This window comes from Gallinula chloropus (genome assembly GCF_964237585.1).
Source record: "Gallinula chloropus genome assembly, chromosome: 3".
Classification (NCBI taxonomy): Eukaryota; Metazoa; Chordata; class Aves; order Gruiformes; family Rallidae; genus Gallinula; species Gallinula chloropus.
This window is the reverse complement of record NC_140087.1, coordinates 53,015,682-53,040,100: the sequence shown is the minus strand read 5'-3', so window position 1 is coordinate 53,040,100 and position 24,419 is coordinate 53,015,682. Positions and strand designations below refer to the sequence as shown.

The window sequence follows — 24,419 nt, the reverse complement described above, 5'->3', positions numbered from 1 at the left end:
TCTCCCCACCTAATTGAACATAGACCCTCTGTGTTCTCTCCATTAAAAGCTGACTATTTTAGCTTAAAAAGGACAAGGGGAAATGGCACGGAGCTGCACCAAGGCAAGTTCAGATTAGATGTTGGGAAAAGGTTTTTTTTCCTGAAAGTGGTCAGGGCGTGGAGCAAGCTGCCCAGGGAGTCACCATCCCTGGATGTGTTTAAAAGAAGGGGCAGATGAGGTACTTAGGGATACGGTTTAACATGGGACAGGAACAGTTGGACTTGTTGATCTTAAAGGTCTTTTCCAACCTTGTGATTCTGTGAAAAGATAAGATCTGGTGATGAGACCTCTGCAATGGCAGGAACATAAAGAATCCTCTCACCCACCATTCTCCTACTGCCCTATAGAGTGACAGCAAACTTCAGAGAAAAAGAAGAGGGTGTTTACAATGCTACAGAAGTTCAGTTCTGATTTAGGGTGAGTTTGGGGGGGTAGGTTTTTTGGGGGAAGTTGTTGAAAGTGGAAGTGGGTTGTGCCACCCATCAAGGTAATCCTCTAATTTATTTGCTCTAAACAATTTTTAGAGGACTGAATCATTCTTGATGTAGTTGAGATGTCACATACTTGTCATCTGTCCTCAGTTTGGCTAAGAGAGCATGACGCCAGCTGGGCCTAAGCCACACCACCACCCCTCCTTTATTTCCCCCAGTCATACCCTATGTTATCATGCAGTCCAGTTGCACTTGTTTTAGGAGTATTTTTTCAGATGCCAAGAGGACTGAACTTATGAAAGCTGAGCAAATGTAAAAGCCTGAATCAATCTTGTCATACTAAAAACAGTCTCTGGGGTTAGACTAGATGACCCTTAGAGGTCCCTTCCAATCTAACACATTCTATGGTTCTATGAACTTCCTTGCAAAGAGGCAAGCTGCAATGAAACAATTGGAATATACTTTGAGCAGAAGTTTTTCTATTTTCAGATACAATATGTAAGTCTGAATACAGCATCTGGGAGATGTTGGTCCATACCATGAACAACATCGATGTCTGTAGAGCAGAAAGGGAATATTAGCAAATGGAAAAATAAGACAGTTGTTTCCTGTGAGAAAGAAACACACAGAAGTTTATAGCTAGCAGAATTCAAAGGGAAAGGAAGAATGATACCACATCTCCTGAAATATCCCAAGTCTGACTTTAATAGGAGAAATCAACGACACACTCCTTTCAAAGGAGATCTGTAGATCTCCCTTGATTATCAAGCTCAGCAGACAGTGTGGTAAAACTTGGTTATGGTGTCAGCTGCCCTTCTTCAACTTGCTTCAACACGTAAGACGTTTTTACAAGTAGCTGAATCACCTGTCAAAGCACCAGAGGAAATACCTGTTACAGGCAGAGCCACAGCACCCAGGAGGCAGCTCTTCTGGTAGCTGAGCTTCCTGTCTGTCTGCATTTGGCTTGCCCACATGTGAGAGCAAGCCACAGTCTAAACTACTCATGCTGCCACAAAAACATGTTCTGGTGTAGGATGACTGTTCCATAACCTTCTGTCAGCACCAGAGATTTACTCAATGCAAAAGTCTGAGCCCAACATCCTTCCCATTTAGAGAAGGATATGTATGAGAGTACTGTTTTACCTTCCAGCTTTACCCTTCAGCTGGTCACACAAGTGTTTCAGTTTACCTGATGCTAGGCCTCTCAGGGTGGCTCAGTTTTCAGACCAATGTGCTGAGGTAAGAGGGATTACCAAAACCACTTAGAAATGAATGTCTTCGAGGGAACAAGATTTCAGAGACTGACCCATGCAGATATGGCCAGACACCACTCCAGAGCAAACTAACAAACTGGCAAGAAACACCACAGCACAGCCTTACAGAGGGAGCAGGAGAGAAAAAAGTACATCAGTCTGAAGAATGGCAAGAGTCACAAGTGGGTGAGCAGTCAACAAGCCCCCAGTGTAATAACATTTAGATGAAGGAAACGTGAGCATGAGTTAGCTTGTCAAGAAAGCCGGAGGTAGCAAAGAACACAGGACACGAAAAGAGCCAGAAGCTTCAACTGTGCTGAAGGAATTCATCCAACATCTGCAGAAGGTTCTTCCACACAGAGCCTGACTCTTTAGCTACTTCCCAGGCACGCTCAGAACGCGGGTTCGCTTGCCTGAACTTCTTCCGCAGTGCAGCAGAGAGCACATTGCAGCTGCCCTCTGCCTTGCTCTGGTGCTGCTGCTAACAGCTAAAATTACACATCATGACAAGACTGCAAGTTTCAAAAATTACCCTGAAAACAAAGGCAGCACTGGGAGAGCAGCAGGGCATGTGCATTAGTGAGACAGAGCAAGAACTGAACAGGAGGATGCAGATGAGCACAACGAACAAAAGAGAGCAGGACAAAAATATGGTAATTGGGAAGGCCAACATAAAACAATTCCGGAGAAAGATGGTGAGAGGGTGAACAGTGAAATGCAATCAATTACAAGAAAAATAGCAGTCAATACCAGACTGCACGAAGACAGTAATCCATTAACAATCAATTATGGCAAAACAGCGATAAAAAGTAGTCAGTGAAATGACCGACTGAAGGAACTATTCTTTTCCACAAGTGGAACCTGCAGTTTCCTCCATTCAGTTACCATTTTTTAATTGTTCATTCAATTAAATTAAGCCTATGTCTGTCTATTCCATACATAGCTGCAGTATTTATGAGACTATTAAGAAGCCACAGTTGAACCTGAGGCAGAGGGTTACTCACAAGGTTTTCATTTCAGTGTTTGGGAAAGATCCTTCTGCTATTGCATTTGCACTTAGCAGGCTGTATCAATTAATTCACATCAGAGGGCACAGGTTGTTGCTTGTTTCTTTAAGACCATAAAGGGGAAGAGAGCCAATGGAAATTCACTCATGTTCTTCTCCAGGTCTATCTGCCACACTATAGCCCAGGAATACTGTCTGTCTGCAAGGCTTACAGAAGTCCCAACAAAACTGCAGGGAGTTTCTCTTTGCATGAGTCCACATTTATGGAAGTAAGAGTAGTCATCTACTTTTCTTCAACAGTGGAAGACATAGATTTTGCATGCTTACAAACCACAGATGACAACACTGCTGCAACTTTGCCTGTAGATTCTCCTACCCATGAAGATCAACACATATTTCATAAGCTCCTCTATGTTCACACCAAAGGATCACTGGAACATGGCAGATCATAGACCTGTGTGGTTGCAGTATATAACACCAGTTTCCAGGTGCATCAAAGAGCAGTATTCAGCCGTCAGCAGCAAACCTATATTCACATACCATAAGTTCAAATTTGCTACTTTTTGTATAAAAACTATGACATCTGAGAGGGCTGCCTTTCACTTGGCAAGCTAAAGATGCCTAGGTAAGTTTTGCCATATCCTCTCTTGACAGGAAGCATCCAACGCAAGCATTACACTTGGTCTTCCCTTTAGTAGCTAGGTTAGGAAGGATGGATTTAATTAAAGGAGCTCCTACATGATGTTTTAATTCAGCCTCACAAGAAAAAAAAAAAAAAAAGACCCAACAACATTATAAGGTTTAAATAGGAGCTCTCTTATCTACCATGCAGATAAGTTCTTTTCCATAGCAAAGACACATATCTGCTATTGTGTAAACTTGCTTTTTGTTAGGATACAAACTAATAGAAGTGATGCACTGAGCCAAGGAAACTCAGGCAGACAGCCTTGGCAGCAGCAGCACACACACTGCTTTACCACAGAGGAGGAAATACAAAAGCTTTTAATGAAAGAAGTCGAACGCAAAGATAATAGCTTTCGTTTCACTGCAGCACTGCAGAAGGAAACAATCAGTTTTCCAAAGGACTGCTCCAAGTTATAAACTAGCAAAGGCCCTGTGATTTCAGAGATAACAGCTCCTGCTAGTTTGTCCTCTCAAGTAACTGGTGATCAATCAACAAGGCAAATTAAAGCTCAATTTAGTCTGACAGGCTAACAGAAACAGGATATGATACAATACCTTTAAAAATCTCTTTGACAGCCAGCAGACAACTGTTTATACTTCGTATATCTGGCCCAGTTTCACTGAACTTTATCACAGCTACAGAGCTACAACTTTTGGAGGGCAGGAGTTGTAGCTCTACCTCCATCACTTTGAGGCTACGAGCTTTTCTTCTCACAGAAGAGAGCTACATGTGCTTCACTGCCGATGCAGCCGTGCAACACGCTCTTCTATGCCCAGTTGTACCTGCCTACACACTACCTCAAATACTTCTGCCCAAACTCTTTCAGACAGCTGCCAAGGTTCAGTGGGGGGGAAGCAGTAATGGCACTAGAAATACAGGGAAGGTAGAGAGATCTGGTAACTCTTTCACTAAAACTTGCCTGGACTGGACATCAGAGCCTTAGAACAATGCCAAGGGTCACATCATCGTTCTGCTGTGTGAAATACCAGCTCCTTCTTCGGCCCTTGGAGATCTGATATCCTAGGCTCCTTAAGCCTGAAGTTTCAGTGTTTAGTTTGTTTTGATTCTTTTTCTTCTTTACACACACACACACACACCCCCTCCTTTAGGTCTGGGATATTGCAAGCAATTTTCTTTTTTAGTGTGTATAATCAGATCTTCTGTGCCAGGGCATCTAGTATTTTAGCACACACACTGTCGCTAGCTTTATAGTGTTTCTAGAAAATTAGAGTTGTTCTGAAAAAAGAAAACAAAGCCCACATTTTTTTCTGTATACATAAAGAAGTTAGTCATTTGGGATGATGATTTAATCTGTATTCATTTAGATGATTGTACCATTAAGCAATTTAAAGTTTTACACCATTATTAATATAGTCATGAATTTAAGTGGCCTGCAAATATTAAGATTTGAAGAACCTGGCCATACTCCTGGGAAAGGAGCCCATTACCTAGAAGCCAGCCAAGTATCCTTAGATAATAACTACAGCAAGGTGGCACAGTGTCAGGCCTTGTCTCTTCATTCTTTCCATTGCTTTCTCTACCACTGCCAGTATGTGCTGCTGAGACTTGTCTAGCACATTTCAATTTCCAGAGTGCAGGCAACAAGAAAACCAGCTCCATGTGAGCAGAAAAGGGAGAAAGAAAGAGCATCATGCAGAACTTCCAGACAACCTAAGTATGGGGAGGGGGTGGTTGCCCAAGTGAAGACCCAACTAAGCAAGATGCAGTTCAAGCCACCATCCTTGCTACTGCATGGGGTCATCAGTTTCCAGGTCACTTGTTAAATTTGTTTTTCAGCCAAGCTCTATAGCCATTTTCCCACCTGGCATTCTAAGGAACACAAATCTACAAGGCAGGTTCAGTTCTCCCAGTGGTAGGGCACACAACAGAAGAGGTCAAAGCAGGCATGGTCCTGCAAGCCTGGGCTGGGACATTCAAACACAAAGGGCCATTTTCCCACCTGGCATTCTAAGGAACACAAATCTACAAGGCAGGTTCAGTTCTCCCAGTGGTAGGGCACACAACAGAAGAGATCAAAGCAGGCATGGTCCTGCAAGCCTGGGCTGGGACATTCAAACACAAAGGGACCTCTTTGCCATGCAGCAGACTAAAGAGGCATCCAAAACCACCCCCTCACATTGCATCTTTCGATCACGGCTCACCAGGATTCAAAGCTAATGCTCTCAGAGGTCAATACCTGACCCTGGATACCCACAGTTAAAGAAGCAGATGCTGCAGAACTAGAAGCAGCCGTGGCAGGCTGCAAGCTGAGCAGAAGGCTGAGCAAGTAGCTCTGTCTTACATGTGTCTGTAACACCTGCAACCTAAGCCACATTGACTCTCAGTTTGGAGAGCAGACTAGCAACTTCATCTAAATAAGCCTGAAAAACACAAGAGTAACCGAGAACACCAACACCACAGCACATACCTAGAGACCCATATGCTCTACTTAATGGTGATACCGATGCAAGTACTTTTCTATTCCCATACAAGGGCACTTTAGAAACAAGAGCCAAGCACACTGAAAGATCTGTAAGCTTTCAACTGAAGCCAACTGTTAGTATTTCCACCATGGACCCCGTGTTATTCACATTTTAGCCTGAAGAACAAAAGCACTAGGATGGTTTGAAGAACAGACACACACATATTCCCCTTCAGAACTGTGGCACAGCTCCTGTCTGCTGACATTTAAACTACTTCTTATCAAGCCTTTCAGTATTAAGTACTACACAGAAAACTGGTATTTGAAATCCAAATCCAAGAGAGAACCAGATGGTGGAGAACCAGCAGCCAGCTGTGTGGCAGCTCTATCAGCAGCAGGACATTGCTGCTCAAGGCCAAGCAGTGAAAGGACACAGCCTTGTCATTAGTAATATGGTTCTGCAGTGCAGCCATGTACTACTACTTCTGGGTCATTTTACTACCCTCAATGCAGTAAGGAAGATCTAGACACATTTTAAAGTAATTTCAGGTCACCCTGCATTTAAGATGATTCCAAGTAAGTAGCACCACCTTTAACACCAGACTCAGTTTTTTTTTTCTTCCTTCTATGTTCACTCTCAGCTTTCTCTTCTCCTTCTCTCCTTTTTCACTTGTTTGAGGGGTTGGAGAGAAGAGAGAGGTCAGAGACAGACAGTAGCCACAGCCCCAACAAAAATCCTTCCTTCCCCAGCCCTGTATCTAATCATTCCTTCTCCTCACACCTGTCATGCCCATTTGAAACACACCTTGCAGCTGATAGTTATTACCTAGGTTTTACTATCCACTGCTGCCTAAGCCATGATGCTTTCAGTTTAACTATTACCTTCAACACTATCCTGAACTGAACCTGAGAAGAGACTCCTGACAGCAGAAGTCCCCATGCTTTTGTATGCTTGGGGTTGAGCATTTTTACATTTTGCCAGCACACAAGCAGCACAACCACTGCACTAGACACATTGTCAGGTGAAACTCCAACTTAGTGTCAGAAGAGACTGTAAAAGTACCCGCTTTGTTGCAAGACTGAAGTCAAAGGGTGATCATCGTGCTGAGACCAGATAAGCCACTTCCTTTTCTTACCTCCCCCCAGCTCTGGGTCCAGCTACAAAAGATCCCTTTGCCAGGGAATGTACTTCACCAATTTTCTGCCTCTGGCAGCCCCATGATTAGTTTGCTCAGCGCCTTATCCTGTCAGATAACCAATGTCCCCACACAGATGGGGCGCCTCAGACACTCTGGGCCCCTGTTTCAGTATTTGATCATCTTCACACTGAGAAGACTTTCCAAGTGAAATATTCCCTGAGGCAAGTTCTGGCTGCTGTGCTCCTTTAAGGGGCTGATATCCCCAAGAAAAAACAAGAGCACCAACCACCCCCAAAAGCCAATACCTAAACCAGCCTAGTTGGGAGCTAAACAGATCATTATTCTGCAGAAGTCAGCAACCTCAAAAACTTTCAACACCTGAAAAACAGCCGCACACGCAGCAACCTTGATCCACCATCAGCTTCGCTGTCACTTCCTTCATCTCTGCAGCCCACAACCTCGGCTTCGAGCTCGCCCTTGCTCTCCCCACAACAGCATCCCTCCTCCTGCCGCCACTAGTCTCTCCCCCAACCCCACCGCCCCTTCCCTCCTCCGTTGCTCCTCACGACGGGCCGTACGCTCTTTCCCACACCGCGCAGCCCAGCTCCTGAGCCTGACACTCCGCGCGCTTCCGCGCCGCGGCTCGGCGGGGCCAGCGGCTCCCCCGCGCCCCGCCGAAGCGGAGGAAAACCCACGGGCCTCGCGTGTTTCACCCGGCCGCTGCCAGAGGAACCGCGAGGGCGGTTCGCGCCGCCTCGCCTGATCCTGCCCGAGTTCAGGGAAGGGGGTTCCCTACCCGCTCCCCTTCCCCCGCGTCCCGTCCCACCCCGCTCCGCGACCCCGCTCCGCTCTTCCCACGGCACTGCCTGTGGCTGACGTGACCAACGCGCCTATTATTTCCTGTGGGGGTAAAGCGTTACCCCGAGGGCAACGTCCTCCAAGTGCCTCCGCTTCCTCCCTCCCCTCCGTTCGCCCTAAGCCCAAACTCGACCCCCGAGACCCCCGCAGGGGCCCAGGCGCGGAGCCTCAGCGCGCTGACCCGGCGGCCGCCGCTGGTTCCGCCGCGGGTGCCGGCGCGGGCACCCGAAAGTAACGGCGGCAACTTCCAACTTATCCCCGCGGCGCGCCCGGGAGCCGGCAGCCGCCTCCCGCTCCGCGGAAAACCGCGGCGGAGAGCGGAGCGGCCCCTCAGCCCCCACCCCGACGCGGTGCAACCTGAGGCAGCGGCAGGTACCCGAGGAACAACCGCAGCCGCGCAACTCGGGCGGACGGCGGCACCGCCGCGGTACTTACCCGCCTCACGGGGAGCGACCTTCCCGCGGCCGCCAGCAGCAGGAGGGCGAAGCCGAGCGGCGGCGCCGGCGGGGAGAAGAGCATGTCCGGGGCGGCCCCCCCATACGCGGGGACCCGGCGAGGACTCCGGCTCCCCGCGGACGCTCCGCGGCAGCGGCGCGGCGACAAACGTCGCAGAGACTCCGGCGGCCGCTTTTGTAGAGGCGGCGGAGGCGGGGCCGGGGCCGGCCCAGGTGCGGTGCGGTGCGGCCAGGCGGGGACGGGGCTCCGCGGGTCGCAGGGCGGCCGGGCTGGTCGTGTCAGGGCGAAAGGCTGTTCGGAGGAGGAAGGAAGGAAAGGAAAAAAAAAACAAAACCTGGAGAAAACGGCTCTGCGATCCCGCCCCCACATCTTCAGCTGTTTTTTTTTAATAAATCTGACTTTGTTCAGGCTTGGGCATCTTGGACGTCACGAGCAGCATGAAGGCCACCGAGTTTTAATAGTTTTTAATCACAGTGAATGCAAATGCCCGTTTATAACGTGAATTTGCAGAGCTGCACGTCAGGTCAGAGCTTGGTTTCTAAGTAGAAGCCAGAGCACGGGTCAGTCCCAGCGGTGCGCAGGGTGCGTTAGCGGAGAAGGCTCAGAAAACTCGCCCGCCTGGCTGAAGGACACTCTGAATTTGTTTGGTACATATTTTTGTTCATATTATTATCCTTACGTATTCACTTTGCACTGATGAGGAACGCTAAACTGCCAATAAATCACGTATATTCGGTGAGATTACGCACCAGCATCTGAAGGAAGAAAGCATTCAGAGCCCAACAGCTTTAGAAGGGAAGCTCAGCATTGAACAGGGAACTGGGGAAAGGATTTCACTTCGGTCTGTTAGATTCTGCCTGAATACAAATAAGTTAATATCTCAAATATTAATGATGTATATTAATTTTGAATACAACACTTCGTCTGTCTGATGCTTTGGGAATGTAACTAGTCAGTCAGAGCATCGATGCTGTGAGATCATGAAATGATGAAATTCCTCAGTGTGTGAATGGCCAGGACAGCAGTTACATCGCGACAGCTAACTCCAGGCAGAAAGAATTTGCCATCCTGGTTTGGTTGACCAAATGGTGAAAAGTTATTTCCTTCAACTTTTCTAAAGTAAGAAAAGATACAGGTTGAAGGAAAAAATGTTATTCACCATGAGGAGAGAAAGAACATGAATTTTGGGTTGTTAAAAGATGATTCCCCAAACATCCCAAGTTCGTTGAATCCCCTAATGACGGCCTCAGGTGACTTTTTAATGTTGCTCACTGAGATTATTTTTTAAAAGTTATTATTACCCAGTAAAATAAAACCTCTGTTCTTGTAGAATTATTATGTCTGCTACAGACATTGCTGAAGATGTAGGAAACAGTGAGAAGGAATGAAGAAAAAGATCTAATAGAAAAAGCATGTTCAGCCACAGTAATGTCACCTGGAGCAATGACAAGACCGTAATTTTTAAAGAAATCAGTGATCCACCAGATTTAAAAGATTTGAGCCCATATGTGTATGAGTTAAAAGATTTTTTTTAAAAGATGTTTAAAAGATATAAACCCATATATTTAACCCCTAATGTTTGCCTCCAAGGGGTGGAGACAAGACAGGGAAAAGCCTGCTTGCTCTGCCTGGATTTGTATTTGTGTGCATGTGTGCTAAGGCAAATTACACCTAGATAGAAGAAACTCCCATAAAAACCCTGCATTTCTGTTACCTGCAGTTATCCCGTATCCTTGAAGGAAGCTACAAGAGCACATCTGCAATACCCCACTGCTGAGAAACGTGACCAGGAAAAGTAAGGGTTGGCTGTTAACTACCAATTTTCTGTGGGTTGACTCCCCTGCAGAGTTGAGAGAGGACCCTGCCCGAGCCTGGTTATGCCTCAGAGGAATGTTTTACTTGAAGCCCAGCACCTGATTCCATTTAGAAGTGTCCACAGGCTGGCTTTACCTCCTGGCACCTGAAGACCATGCATGTTACAGCTGCTTTTGATAAACCATCAAAAACAGTGGACAATCGAGCAAAGCCTCCGCCGGCTTCCTCAGCCCAGGCAACAGAAACCTTTATTGAAAGGGAAAGAAGCCTCTTCCCCCTGAACAGCACCAGCAGCCTTAGCAGGGTGCACCTATTTCTCATGCAAGACTTTGCTGCTATCTATTGCTACTGCAACAGTGTCCCACGTAGGACTTTGGCTCCCCAGGTGACTTCCAGTGCCTGTGTGCAGCAGAGAGCCAGCTGCTTTCACAGGAGCTTAGATTCGTGTCTCTCTTGAAGCACCTTGTCAGGCTGTGAGGGTGCCATACATCACTCTGGAAGCAGAGGTATTACTTTGAAATAATTCTGCTTTCTGGAAGTAATCAAAAGTAACTCTTGAGGTGTGATGACATCATACATTGGTGGGAATGTTTTTTGAGGAAAAAAACAGAGGGATCAGAGTAAACTCTGAAACAGGAACATTTTCATTGTGCCCGTTAAGAAGCTATTATCAAATTTCAGAAGACTGAACAGATCCTGTTGACTTAAATCACTGTAAAAAGAGAGGTTACTTTCTGATGGATGAAAATGCATATGTCAATTTTGTTGTTGTTGTTGGGGGGGGGGAGGAATATTGATGAAAGTTGTCTCTAAAACTTGTATCTGCTGGATTTCTGTTATAGTTATTCATGGCTTTATTAATAGTAAAACTTAAATTGATCTTTTATAGTTGTTAATGTAAGAAAGGAACAGTTTGAAAGCAGCCAGGTGTAGCATTAACATGACACTAACGACACATTTCGCCATTTGAAAGGAGCTGGGGTCCTTTCAGTTTGAAAAGTACAACACAATGAGTTGAGGAAGCTTTGTTCAACTTGAGAATGTTGTCTGATGAGGCAAACACCTCCTTTTCTGTAGCTGAAGAACTACAAATGCTATTTAAGTTGCAGGACTTGGTAAATTGCTCCTTGTCCCTTTACATCTAGGCTGGACCAAACCTTGCAGGCGCAGGAAGGAGAAGCCGCCTTGCTATTACACTGGGATTATTGTGATCCCATGAGTGTTGAGCATTATAAATGCAACTTACTCAATTTGGAGAACAACGCTGCTTTTTGAAAAAGCTCAGTGTCTCTTGTAATAACTTTCCCTGATAATCCTTTTCTGTGGAAACAGCGTAACCAGCGGCTTGCCATGAGAGGTTCCCATGGGCGAGAGACAAAGCCTTGGCAAGGGTTCTGGCACTTTGCTGCCTGAAAACTAGCATTCTGTCAATGGAAAGTAACATCCCTGTCCCACATGAGACCGAATGCTTTGTCTCCAAAACTTTTCATGGGGAAACTGCATGTTTCTGCTGTGACATTTGCTGAGTAACATTTTCCTAAGCTGCCTTAGGCAATATCCTAAAGAATGTTATCATTTTTCAGTGTAACTTAGGCACTTTGTGCTTCTCCGTCGCCAGTTAATTATTTGCTTTTATAAACATCATCTTTTATAATAAGTTTGTTTATGGGATAGAGACTTCAAATTCTTGGAAAGAACCACAGTGCAAATAGATCTGAACTCTTAGGGACATTTTATTCATTTCTACCTTTTACATGCATATTTGAAGCTACAGGTTATGGGGCTGCTGAGATTGGAAGAATGAGGTGTTTTACCTAAACTCAGGCTTTGTATGAAAAACAGAGGGAGTTGCTACTCTGCACAGTGGCTGTGTATGAGCTGCCCACGTGCCCAACGGGCAGTTAGCTATTTACTCATGTGTTTTGTAGCTGTGATGTGCTGCAGCAGCAAATACGCTTCGGCTCATTTTTTTTCTCTAGAAAGCCAAGAGGAACTGTCAGTAATGATCCTTCCAAGCTCAATAAAAGCTAAAAATGACCAGCACCTATGAAGTTATTCAAATAAATCACTTGAAAATTTGAAATACATGTTTAGGAAAGGAAGCAGAGGAATTTTAGGGTTGAATCACTGGATGTGGATGGTGTTTGCAGAATTTTAATTCATGCAGGTACCTACATAACTGAAATAAAAGTTAATCTAAGCTGAATCCTTCTGCTCACCACCTGGAAAAAATAAGGTAGCTCTGAGTAGTATTATGCAAATGAAGTTACAAACATATAAACCACAACTGCAATTAAAAGCATATTGGTGTTCAGAAGAGAGATCATCTTGTCTTGGAGCCTTTGTTGACCTTTGGAGAAACTAAATCATCTGAATTGCACCTTAAAACCTGGACTTTAGAAAGGGGGTAATCTAAGCATTTCAGTAATATTCAGTGATCCTACAGTTTTCTGTCTCAGAACGTGGCTACAGCAGAGTTATACGACAGATCCACATACAAAGCTTCTAAATATGTAGTGCATTAGGAAGCAGGATTTCTTCTGGTTATTGTCCATAGATGACATTTCCACCTTAAATCTCATTATTTTTAAGTTAGTGCTTAAAAGTGCTAATTTTTCTGTTACTTAAATTACCTGCCCACGTGTAGGAGAACACGATCAGTATGTGTCAGCACGAAATGTCTCATGGTGGCTACACAATGCTGGAGTGCAGGGGTGGAAATCCCCAGTTTTCTATAATGTGTAGTATTGTAGATGCAGACTGTCATGGCTTAACCCCAGCCAGCAACTGAGGACCACTTCACTGCTCGGTCACCCCATGGCAAAGTGGGGGAGAGAATCAGAAGGGTAGAAGTAAGAGTACATTTGGGTTGAGATACTGAAAGTTTCATAACAAAGCAAAAGCCACACACAAGCAAAGCAAACCAGGAACTCATTCCCCACCTCCCGTGGGCAGACAGGTGTTCAGCCACCCCCAGGAAAGCAGGGATCACCCCCAGGAAAGCAGGGATCCATCACATGTAATGGTTACTTGGGAAGACAAACACCATCACTCCAAAAGTCATGCCTTTCTCCTTCCCCCAGCTTTATATGCTGAGCATGACACCACATGATATGGGATATCCATTTGGTCAGCAGGGGTCAGGCATCCCAGCGGTGTCCCCTACCCTGTGCACTCCCAGCCCACTCGCTGGTGAGGTGAGGGGCAGAGAGGTCTCAGCTCTGTGCAAGTGCTGCTCAGCAGGAACTAAGACACCCCTGTGTTACCAGCACTGTTTTCAGCACAAGTCCAAAGCACGGGCTGGTACCAGCTACTGTGAAGAAAATTAACTCTGTCCCAGCCAACCCCAGCACAGAGGCTCAGAATCAATGAACAGGAGGTAGTGCTGGTTTATAGTTCCAGGTGTAAGGGCCTGATTTCTTGTAAATATACAACAGTGTCCTGGTTCCATCTGTCCCAGTGGGAGTTAACATCCCCAAGCAGCCAGCACAGGTGATCTGAGTCAGCCCGGACTGTTTTCCACAGCACCAGACATCACTTCCCCATAAAAAAGGATGTTCAGAGAGAGGCAATTCAGTGCAGCTCTGGGACAACAGTCTTTTTTTCACTGCCTAAGTCAGGGCTCGAACTCGTAACCCTAGCATTAAGACTCCTGTGCTCTTCTGCCTCCCCAGCTCTTCGAGCCCCAAATGAACGATAGTGCTTGAGCAAAAGGGACAGCTCCATTTTTCAGCTGTCAGAGAGTAGGGCTTGTACACTTTAGGATACATATTTCTTGATGACAAGAAAGAAATGAGTGCACAGGTTCTATTTAACTTTTTTTACTAAAGTTGTGTGAACTACATTATGAAGTATCTACTTTTGGGGTCTTGCTGCCTCGTGGAATTTATTCAATTTAATGATTATGAAGAGAATTACTTGGATTGGTATTTAATTTCAATAAAAAGCTTACATTCTCTGTCTTGTAAAAGAGATATTGCTTTAAGTTTTTTCCATAAAATGCTGTTGAAATATTCATATGGCCCTGTGTTGAGTAATCTATGAATCTGACCCAGACATCTTAGAAGTAGAGAAATGTAAAGATTGCTTACGGTCATGTAATGTAATAGGAAGCAACTTTATTACAGTTTTAATTTATTACCACAATCCTTGACACCCAATTCAAATGTCCTAATTAAAAAAAAAAATGTTTAAGAATGCTTTCTTAAGATTTGTATTTTGTACTATAGAAGGCATCTAGGATGCACAAAATAAAAATACACTAGCACAAAGGAAACAATGGTAAAAAATCCTCAGAAAAGCATTCAATTTCTCTCCTAAGTTTTCACAAGAAGAAAGTAGGAGGCTGTGAATCACAGAACAAAGGAAGGAAAGAATAAAGTCAAATTATTCTGTATTAAGTAGAATAGACAGGAATATTGCTCTCCTCTCTCCCTCTTCTGTAGTGGTAGCCTTTTCCTGTCAGGAAGTTATTTGGAAATAGCTCCATTCAATACCTTCTCACCAAGGGAAAACTTGATACGAAAAAGGAAAACTCCCTTGTACAGTTTGATAGAGATCTTGTGCAAAGAACACAATGCTGGTCTTTTCCAAAGAGACAGAGATGATTTCTGTATACAGTGCTGCAGGATGTATAGTAGGTAGGACTTTGATTCCCTCAGTACAAGGCTTCCCCAGGGCTGAGACAAGCATTTAGTAGCTTATCTGCAGCATCTGATGGGTTTTTGAGAAAAATTATCCTTTGAAGAGGCACAGGATGTGGCTCTTGAGTAAGAGGCAATATTTTATAGTCTAGTATATTGGATCAAAATGTATTCCCCAGACGAATGAGTAAGATGGGGAAGCTGTTTCATGGGTTTGCCATGTATTATCATGGCTACAACTAAAGAGAGAGAGAGAGAGGGGTACTGTTTGGATTAACCATCTAGATCAAACATAAGCAGGTTAAATCCCTTCCATTTACATGGCAATAATTTTACTTTTTGTGCTCATGTGCCCAATGAGGAGGAGATTAAAATCTGTTAGCCACAATGCCTTTTGAGGCCGTAGCTTTTTGCATCATAAACGTCCCCCAGGAAAGAGGGTGACCCTTGTCATCATTCATTTCTATCGCAATACAGGAGCCTGCTCATAAGGCATCTGGAGCTGCAAGGAAGAGGGGCAGTTATCTGTTTAGACCAGTTCTCTGAATTACCGTGTCTGTAAGGCAAACAGGTATTCTGCCTCTGAGTATCTGTTCACAGAAATCCCGCTTTGGTGATTAGCCATCAGGCCTTGAGAAATTAACATGAGGAGTTTTAATTAGGCAACCTCCAGAACAACTGCTTGATTAATCTGAATATCAAATATAAACACTGGTAGGAGGAATTACTGAGTAGTGAACATATGCAGGAAGCTACAGTCTGTTAAGACATGCTGCCAAGATTGCTTTGGGAAAATGAAACATCAAGTGAATTGGAGTCAACCTGTTGATATTCTCAGACATTAAAAGCTGCAGATCAACATGGGAAGTCCAGGAGTTTGGGCAGGGGTGGGATGAAAGGCAAGGCGTCAGGTGTGTCATTTTGTCCTAGAGAGATAAAAAGATAATGTTTTCCCAATATCTAGAGAGTGAAATCGTATTTTCTTAGAGCTGAGTGAGGCTTAGGGGGAAGCATTCTGATAACTACATGTTAATTAAGGTAAATGTTGGAACTGACATTTGGGTGAGACCTCATATTTATGAAAAATAAAATAGTTTTGCTAAAGATTAAACCTCGCCTGAATACTGTGAAGAATATCTTGATTAATAACAAAGAATACAAAAATATAAAGCAAATGATAAGTCTATCATGAAGATAAGAAATAAGTTGAAGTTCCTAAAAATGAACTTTATAACTGGCAGCTCACAACCATTAATCCTTATAGATATTTGGGAATGTGAAGACAGTAGAAGTTAGAGAAGTCAGGTTTTGCATTCTTGGATATCTGTTAATTACTAGTCATCTAGCTAACTAGTACCTTGGTTGAGTCAGTCATTTATTACACAGCTGATGCAGTGACTGTTCAGATATGATGCTGTGAATCAGAAACTGTTCAGATAGCTCCAGAAAACTTATTAGCTTATATTTATATCTAATAAATTAGAAATTGTGATGGAAATAAAGGGGAATAAACATAAGTCAGTTGTTTATTTCCCCACCCTAATCTTCACTACATAAGACTCATACGGTATTTCTGTTTGCAAAGTCTGTTTCTACATTTGACCTTTATAGTGGACTGTTGCCAAACTTTAAAATACATAAATAAATATTGGAAAACAATTCTTCAATATGAGGGTGGTAGATCACTGGAACAGATTGCCCGGAGATGTAGTGAAGTCCCCATCCCTGGAGACATTCAAGGTCAGGCTTGATGAGGCTCAGAGCTACCTGATCTACTGAAGATGGCCCTGTTTACTGCAGGGGGTTGGGCTAGATGACCTGTGAAGGTCCCTTCCAACCTTACACATTCTATAAGTCTATGATTGTAAATAAAGTTTTCCTGAATTTCTGAGAGTTAATCTTTGTGCACTGAAGGCAGCATTAATCACTGGAAAAGGCATCTCTTTCGGCTTTTATATAACTAGACTTGCCTCAGGAATTCCCTGCTTCTGTGGTACAGATACAGGTACCACATCTTACAACATCTGGTTTAGTATCTGTGATGTTTGCCCTAGGAGTATAAATAGCACCAGAGGCTTCTGAAGAAATCTGATCAAGAGACTGATCAAGTGCAATTACAATCTGATCAAGTGCAATTACACTCCAATACTAAAAAAAAAAAAAGCAAATAAGCAAAATAAGCAGACATCAGTATAGTTAAAACTGCAGCTTGCAGATTCTGTACATTTGATTTTCAGTACCTCTGTCAACAGAATTATAGTTATGTACTGCTGCCAAATGTTCTTCCAGACTATCAAAAAATGATGAAATAGTTTAAATATTAAAACTAGATATAGTCAGTGAATGAGATTACTGAACAAGAAAACTGTAGGTCTTTCCATAAAATATTTCACCTTGAAAATGAATATTCTGAATCTCTGCTGAACAAATTTTTGTTACAAGAAATGAGAATCTAGAGGCAGAAACGGAGAGCATGGATGACAAAAATTATTCTCTGGAATTAACAAATGTTTTAAGTTACAGTTTAGCTGAAACAAGCTTGGAACAAGCTCATTCCAGTCAATGGTTTTGTGAGATTTAGCAACCTGATCAGAAAACAAATCCCTTCCACCCCCACCCCCATCCCCCCATTTGCAGGTTATTTTCCATAGGTTTTTATTAACTCTACCCATTGTTATATAAAAGCTCATCATACAGCTGTGCTCCAGACTTCTCATGAATCATCACCTAAAGACAAACACTTCTGTGAAAAGTGAGTATCTTGACATACTGGCAAATCAATGACTCCAAATTAATGCGTTCACTCTAAAGCAGCGGGAAAACATATGCCTCCCCTTGTCTCCCCTGCTTGAATTTACCTCTCAAAATCAGAGGAAATGGGGAGGAAAATCTTTCTGGGTGAAAGTTCCACCAAGCGAGGAAAGAATAAGACAGGCTATGGATGTGCCCTCTAAGCTAATTCTGGACATGCTGTTCTTTACATTCTCAAATGCAGAACTTCACGAGTTAGGGCCTTGCTTTCACAGAGAATACTTGTCATATTCTATGTATTTGTCTTTATATTTGTGTGTTCTTGTCTCTGCCAATTCAGGCAACACCACAGTGTCTTGCAACTTGAACCACAGTAACGTGAACGGCAAATGAGCGTAATACGGTTAAGGAAGTAAATTGTTCAGTAACTTGGAAAAAATAAATAAAATTGAGTGCTTGTTACAATATTTTTGGTGTATAGAACATTTCTGGGAGCGAAAGGTCTGAATCCCTATAGATTATGTCAGCTGGGAGGAATGAGTTTTGGCCATTTAAGCAATTAACCACACCTCGTTAGGTGTTTGAAAAGCTGGCTGTAAACAAGTTGAAGAATACTATCCCCCATTTGTCTAGGACAGAGAAATACTTTGTGAATATACTTTGTGAATATTCTTAAAGGACACAGAGACAAAAGAGGAGCCTTCTGAATAGATTTTTGCTGTCACAAAATGTAGATTATTTCCATTACCTAAATGGAAAGGTATATGGAAATCAGCTTTCATTGTAACCTGGAAGTAATGAGCTAATGCATGGTATTGAGGAAACAGAACACTACAAAGCCCCAGACAGACTCAGAGGAGATGGAAATGGTGATTGTACTCTGGCAAAGGGAAGAAAAAAATGCTTTCAAGAATCTGATGCAATCTGTGAAATAGTTGACTTGATATTATACAGGATGGAGAATAAAATCATCTTCTAAGTTATATAACTCAGCATGTTATTGATTTGCACCTTTCCTGATATTTTCCCCATATAGACTTTTACTTGTAAATATGGCAATGCACATCTTCCACCTGTGAGGGCATTCATAGGGTTACACATTGTTTCCCCATTGTAATTAAGCTGAAAAGGCAGACCAGGAAAAAAATACTTTAGAAATTAATACACTATAGTTGCACTGGTTTTGGGGTATGGACCTTTTTCCCCTCTGCCTCCAGAATTAGTAGACTGGGAGTGCACAAGAACGTGGGAGGGAAAAAGCCAGGACAGCTGTCCGAATGGGCATCCCATACCGTATGATGCTGTGTTCAGCACCAAAGGCTTGGAAAAGAGAGAAGGGGGGGAACAGACATTTGCCCTTATTGCATCTGTCTTCCTAAGCAATCGTTATGCATGCTGAGGCCTTTCTTCCCAGGAAGTGGGTAACCAGCTTCCTGCCAGTGGGAAGCAGCAAATAAATTCCTTTGCTTGTGTGTGCACCTTGGTTCCCCTTATTAAATGGTCTTCATCCTGACCCATGTGTTTTCAGCTTCTGCTCTGCCAGTTCTTTCCCGCATCCTCCTGGGGCAGGAGCGGGGAGTGAGCAAGTACTGGGAGGTACTTACCTGTACTGTGATCAGGTTTTTTGTTACAGACTTCCCACCCCATGCAGATACAGTTCTGTGGTACTTTTAACTTTTACGCTTTTGTGCATTTTTATCTAACACCTTCTCCAGTTCATTGTATTTGGATCTAAGTTTACAGAGGAGAGAGAAAAGAAACATTTTACTTAATTCTATTTAGATATCTTCCTTCTCGTTACTCTGTTCATCATCTTATCTATGACCTTTCTGCAAGAGGAAATCCTGTGATGGCAACCTCCAGCAGAAAGCCACAGAATTCTGAGGCTCAAGGCAGAGCCTTTAACTGTGCTTCCAGATGCCACAGGACTTCATGAAGTAGCAGCAGATGCATTTGATCACCCTTAAACTGCAAAAGGAAGAACACAATCCAGTCATGGGGTATAAGTGAAAAATTGTGTTGCCAAATAAAGGTATCTGAAAGAAGAACGTGTTTTATGCAGATTATTAAAGAGATAGCATAGACTGCATATCTTGTTTAGTATTACAGGCATAGAATTAGTTTAATGCTAATTACGTCTGCAAAATTCATGAATGTTCATCTGGTTTATCACAGAATAATGCTGTGATAGCCATTCCAAGGATTCCAGCCCGTATTCTAGGTCTAAAATGAGATGCAGGAACGTAAACTGTGTTTGGAAAAATAACCTGGTTCTCCATTTTAATTACAAAAACATCCACATTAAGTAGCTGTCAGTGTTCTACTTCTTTACGTTCCCACACAGCTGTGTTCTCCCACAGACTGTACAGAGAATGCACTGGTCACAGTCAGATATTCCAGACACAAACATTCCTGGTGTAGTTTTGCTTACCTACATGCTTGAACAAGTGAACTCTGGAAACACACCATCCTTCTTCCCATCCACACCCTCTCCCCCCCCCCCCTCCCCCCCCAAACCAAAAAAACCACAACAACTTTTCTGATTTAAATATAATGTTTCCTATTGAGGCAAAGAAAATAATGTATGTATTATGCAGAATACAGAGTCATGTTTAAAAACTAGGAGAACTTAAATTTTGTTATATTCTATATTGCCTTCTGTTGTCATCCTACGTCACTGAAACACAAGCTAAAAGTTGTATACAAGAAAGAAATGAAAAAGCTTTTTTAAGGTTTGCCAACATTTTATTTAATATTAATTGTATTATTAAAGATTCCTTTTAAAAGCAATATAATGGAAATATCAGAGACTACAATCAGTGAAAGCTTTTCTTTAAAAATATCATCTAATAGCCAAGATGAACTAAGTCTACTGAAGCAGAGAAAAAATTCATTAAGCCAAAACTGAAATGAAAGTTCTACTATAATTACTACAATAACCAATGGCCACCAAATAAAAAGCAGTAGAAGAGTTGCATATGTAATAGGGTATGTGTGCCATATATTCAGATATATATTCTGTTCCTATTATGGTATGGAAAAGTTTACTTGATGTCACACAGGAGAGCCACTCCTCTTAATATCCAGTGGTCTGGAGACACTACTGTCCTTAAATAAATCACTGTAATATAGTTTAGATCGGTCCTCCTGGGCTTCTTGTAAAGAGGACAAACATACAGCCTGGGATCCTTAGGACTGGTTGTGTTAACAGCAAATATATGCACCACAGGCATCTGGACAAAAAGAATTTTTGGTGTAGATTCAATGAGTTTGCTATTTCGTCTGTCCCAGCCTGAACCTTCCAAGTAGAACCCATGGATATAAACTCCTTCCTGTGTGGAGAGTAAGCAGATAAATATTCAAAATAAAGCATCTGTTTTGTAAAATGATAATTGGCTTAAACCACTAAAAGGCATATATGTTGTATAGTAAAAAAAAAATCTGACAGCAAATATTTTCCAACTATTTAAACTATGATATCCTTTTTCAGAAGATAATACTACTGAAATTGATGGCAACAAAAGTTGTTTAATAAAGCCTGTGCATAATTTGATCCAACGTTTACTATAAATTCCAAAAAATCAAAAGGTGGTAAAATTATTTTTTTAAAAATATTGTTTTTTAAATGGCAATATAAACCCCCCCTAAATCTTCATACTTATCAAGGTTAAGAAAATAGTAACTTTTTCCTCTAGCAATACAAAAGGACTGAATAACACATGACATAAGTTAAATACTGAAACATATTTGGATGTCATACATACAGAAGGAGGTGCTGTGATTTCTTCTTTGTTTTGCTTTAGCACGTCGTTATGTATTGTGACTGTATCTAAAGCCCAGCCTTTATGTGCTTGAGTTGCTTCTTGTCTCACTGCTGTCAGGAATCCTGGAGAAATTACACCAGAGATTTAATACAGATTTCATATGACAAAAAACAATACCCCAAAACCAAAACCAACCAACCAACCAAAAAATCTTGCTCTGTTATCTCCATGGTTTTGCACTGAATGATTAGACAGATATTCAGAGTTTTTTTGAAAAAGAGCACTTTGACTAATGATAGCAAAGTTTTCTTTGGGGCCAAAATAGGAACAAAACTACAAAAGTGGCATAGAATGTATTCCGCTGAGAAAAATATTTTTAAAAGGCACATATTTGTTTTTATTCCTACTCAATTACTCAATTAACAAATGTTTGCTCAGGATACTGATTTACAAATTATCATTAGGATATCAACTACAAGATCCATGGTAGATTTATGTTTCAAGAATGAATTTGAAGGCAGACAAGATATCAGTTATGCGACCTGATATTTATGTAAAAGCAAGTTAGGAAAATTGTTATTTTTATTTTAAGTAAAAGGAGAATAATAAAGTCAGTTTCACTGACGGAAAACAGAAAAGGTGTGTCTGAATGTGATTATGAAAATAACTGAGGGGGGGGAATATGGACAAGGCAGTGCCTACAAAGGATGAAAAATTTCTATCTTGTTTAGTGAACAAAAGAGAACCCTAGACAGAAATGAAAGTAGAGGATGGCACAATCAAGCAGTGAGTGAGGTGATTTTCTGAGCACTGTTTTGAATGGACTTGACAGAGCTTTGCAATAAAAAAAGGGTTTGGGAGGTAAAGGGCTGGATAGTATAAGCACAAGATGACAAACAACTGGGCAGCAAAGAGGTTTGGATATGTTATAAAGGAAAAAGCCACAAAAATGAAACACTTGTAGCAAATACCTGGTTGTTTCTGTTTAAGTGTCTCAAGATGAAAATGCAGTCACCAAAAACCCAGTAGCTCCTATTTTACACTATGGGATGAAGAACTGTTGGAGTTGGCAGTAAGAGATTAAGGGGAAGAGAGAAAATTTAACAAGAGAGAACTGCATACTTAAGAGTGATTACTGTAAAGTGGTAAAGATGAAATGGCATCAGTGTCTTCTTGGTAAGGCACAAAAGAAAAGACAACTAGCGTTTTGCGGGCTGTCAAGCAGCTACAATGACGTGAAACCACCAAATGAAATACTGAGGAGGCATTGGGGAAAACCATGAAAGTACATGGGCATGCAGTAGAAGACAGCATTTCAAGATTTAATAAGTGATTTAACATGCTAACTAGGACAAAGACAATTAGAAACTAAAGTACTTGTCACATCTAAAATATTTACGTGTGATGTAAATATAATCAACATAGGACTTGAACATGTATTAATTTCTCAAATACTATATGTTCTGATAAAAATAGTGTTATCTAGGCTTATAAATTTTGCTAAAAAATAATTATATCTTTATAAAATGGTATTTGGGTTTTCACAAGCCTGTTCATTCAAAGTGCCATGCCTACTGAATGGAATATTGTACCAGTTCATTAATGAACTGAAGCAATCAAAGGTAATAATTTAAAATAGAGTATTCCATACATAGTAAATAAACCTTTACATACATTCTTCCTTAATAATGATAATTAATAGGAAACAAACACTGATAACTGCTAAATCACAACAGGTTTAAATACAATTATTGATGATACACTACAGTATTTTTTCCACTAAACTGATAAAATACATTCCTCATGTTTTAACATTATAACATATTTGCCAGGGTTATAATAGATTCAGAGCTTGATTCAGTAGTCAATCAGCTTAGATTTTCCTGCAATGGCAACTCAGGGTAGTCCAATTTCTCATTTGCCTCACACTAGTCAATTTTCAAGCTTTATTGTATGGTTTGATTTACTCAGAATCTCCTGGTGAGCAGTATTACAAATACAGTAACTATGCAGTCTCCTCATCTGAGCTAAGCAGACTTATTTCTCCAATTACATCTTCATCTCCACCTCCTTCTACTACTTTTCTTGAACACAGAGGTTGAAACAATGATGAAGTTCAAGACTATCTGTGTCTCAGGTTTGTTGTCTATTAAGCTAAATATTTTCCTTGGTCAAGAATTGGGTCCATTACCTTCTTTTACACAGAAGAGAGTGAAGCTCTTGAATCACCAGAGATCAATATGCCTACCAGCTGTGCTCTTTATGATACAAATGAACAACGATTTGACTACCATCTCAGTACCACTCTTTAATGTTAATTTGGAAGTGCTCAAGGCACCTCAACTGTTTTTGAGAGTGATTTCAAAAAAAGACTTTGATATTGCTCCTTTCTACAGTCCTGGTCATAGAAAGACCAGTAAGAAGACATGCATCACAAATTGAAAATACATCATAAAATATTCAAGGATTTCAGAGGTTAATCCAGCAAAAGCCACTCCACCTTATAGATGTTACATGGGAAAAGTTTCTCACAAGAAATTTGTTGGACAGTCATGTATGTAGGCTAAATAAGATTCTAATAAGCATCTAATACAGTAACAGGTTTTTTTTACTCATGAAAACAGTTAGAATTTAGTTTTCTTCTTCTTTCCTGTAAACTGACATCAAGCTATAACCGATAACAGTAGATAATGTTTACTTGTACATTGCAGTATATCTTTGATTAATTTGGATGAACTGTTCATTAAATGTGAAAACTACAGTTTGATAAATCTCTGTGAAAGATAAGTAACTGCTGTAAATTATGGTTCACAGAATCATAGAACAGCCCAGGTTAGATGGGACCTTGAAAGGTCATCTGGTCCAACCTTTTGTGGGAAACAGAGCGTAGATGAGTTTAGCTAGCACACCATCCAATTGCGTATTGAAACCTCCAGCAAGGGGGATACTATCATGTCCCTGGGGAGGTTGTTCCCGTGACCAATTGTTCTTACTCTAAAGAAATTTTCAGTTGCTACTGTGCAGCATACAAATAACATTTTGCTCTAGATTAAAGCTCTTCCATAGTTGCAACTTAAAAGTCTGGAGTGAGGTAAACAGTTTGAAATTCCAGGAAAAGCATATTTTCTTTAAAGGTGGCATTCTTTAAATGTGA

General features: G+C 41.8%; 2 protein-coding genes across 2 annotated transcripts in view; both read right to left on the bottom strand.

The window, feature by feature from the left end:
* The window catches only part of GLP1R (glucagon like peptide 1 receptor), a gene marked incomplete at its 5' end in the record, with an annotated part of 88,753 nt that extends 75,960 nt beyond the window's left edge, over positions 1-12,793 (bottom strand). Inside the window, 3 exons of the mRNA XM_084261089.1 lie at positions 8,272-8,583; positions 9,322-9,406; positions 12,741-12,793. Coding sequence (XP_084117215.1) covers positions 8,272-8,583; positions 9,322-9,406; positions 12,741-12,793 — 450 coding nt within the window. The remainder of the gene's footprint in view (positions 1-8,271; positions 8,584-9,321; positions 9,407-12,740) is intronic.
* A 7,752-nt stretch (positions 12,794-20,545) lies between these two features.
* Positions 20,546-24,419, bottom strand: part of DNAH8 (dynein axonemal heavy chain 8) — a gene marked incomplete at its 3' end in the record, with an annotated part of 121,592 nt that continues 117,718 nt past the window's right edge. The window contains exons 86-87 of the mRNA XM_084261088.1: positions 21,266-21,387; positions 20,546-20,833 (exon numbers count right to left, since the gene is read on the bottom strand). Coding sequence (XP_084117214.1) covers positions 20,546-20,833; positions 21,266-21,387 — 410 coding nt within the window. The remainder of the gene's footprint in view (positions 20,834-21,265; positions 21,388-24,419) is intronic.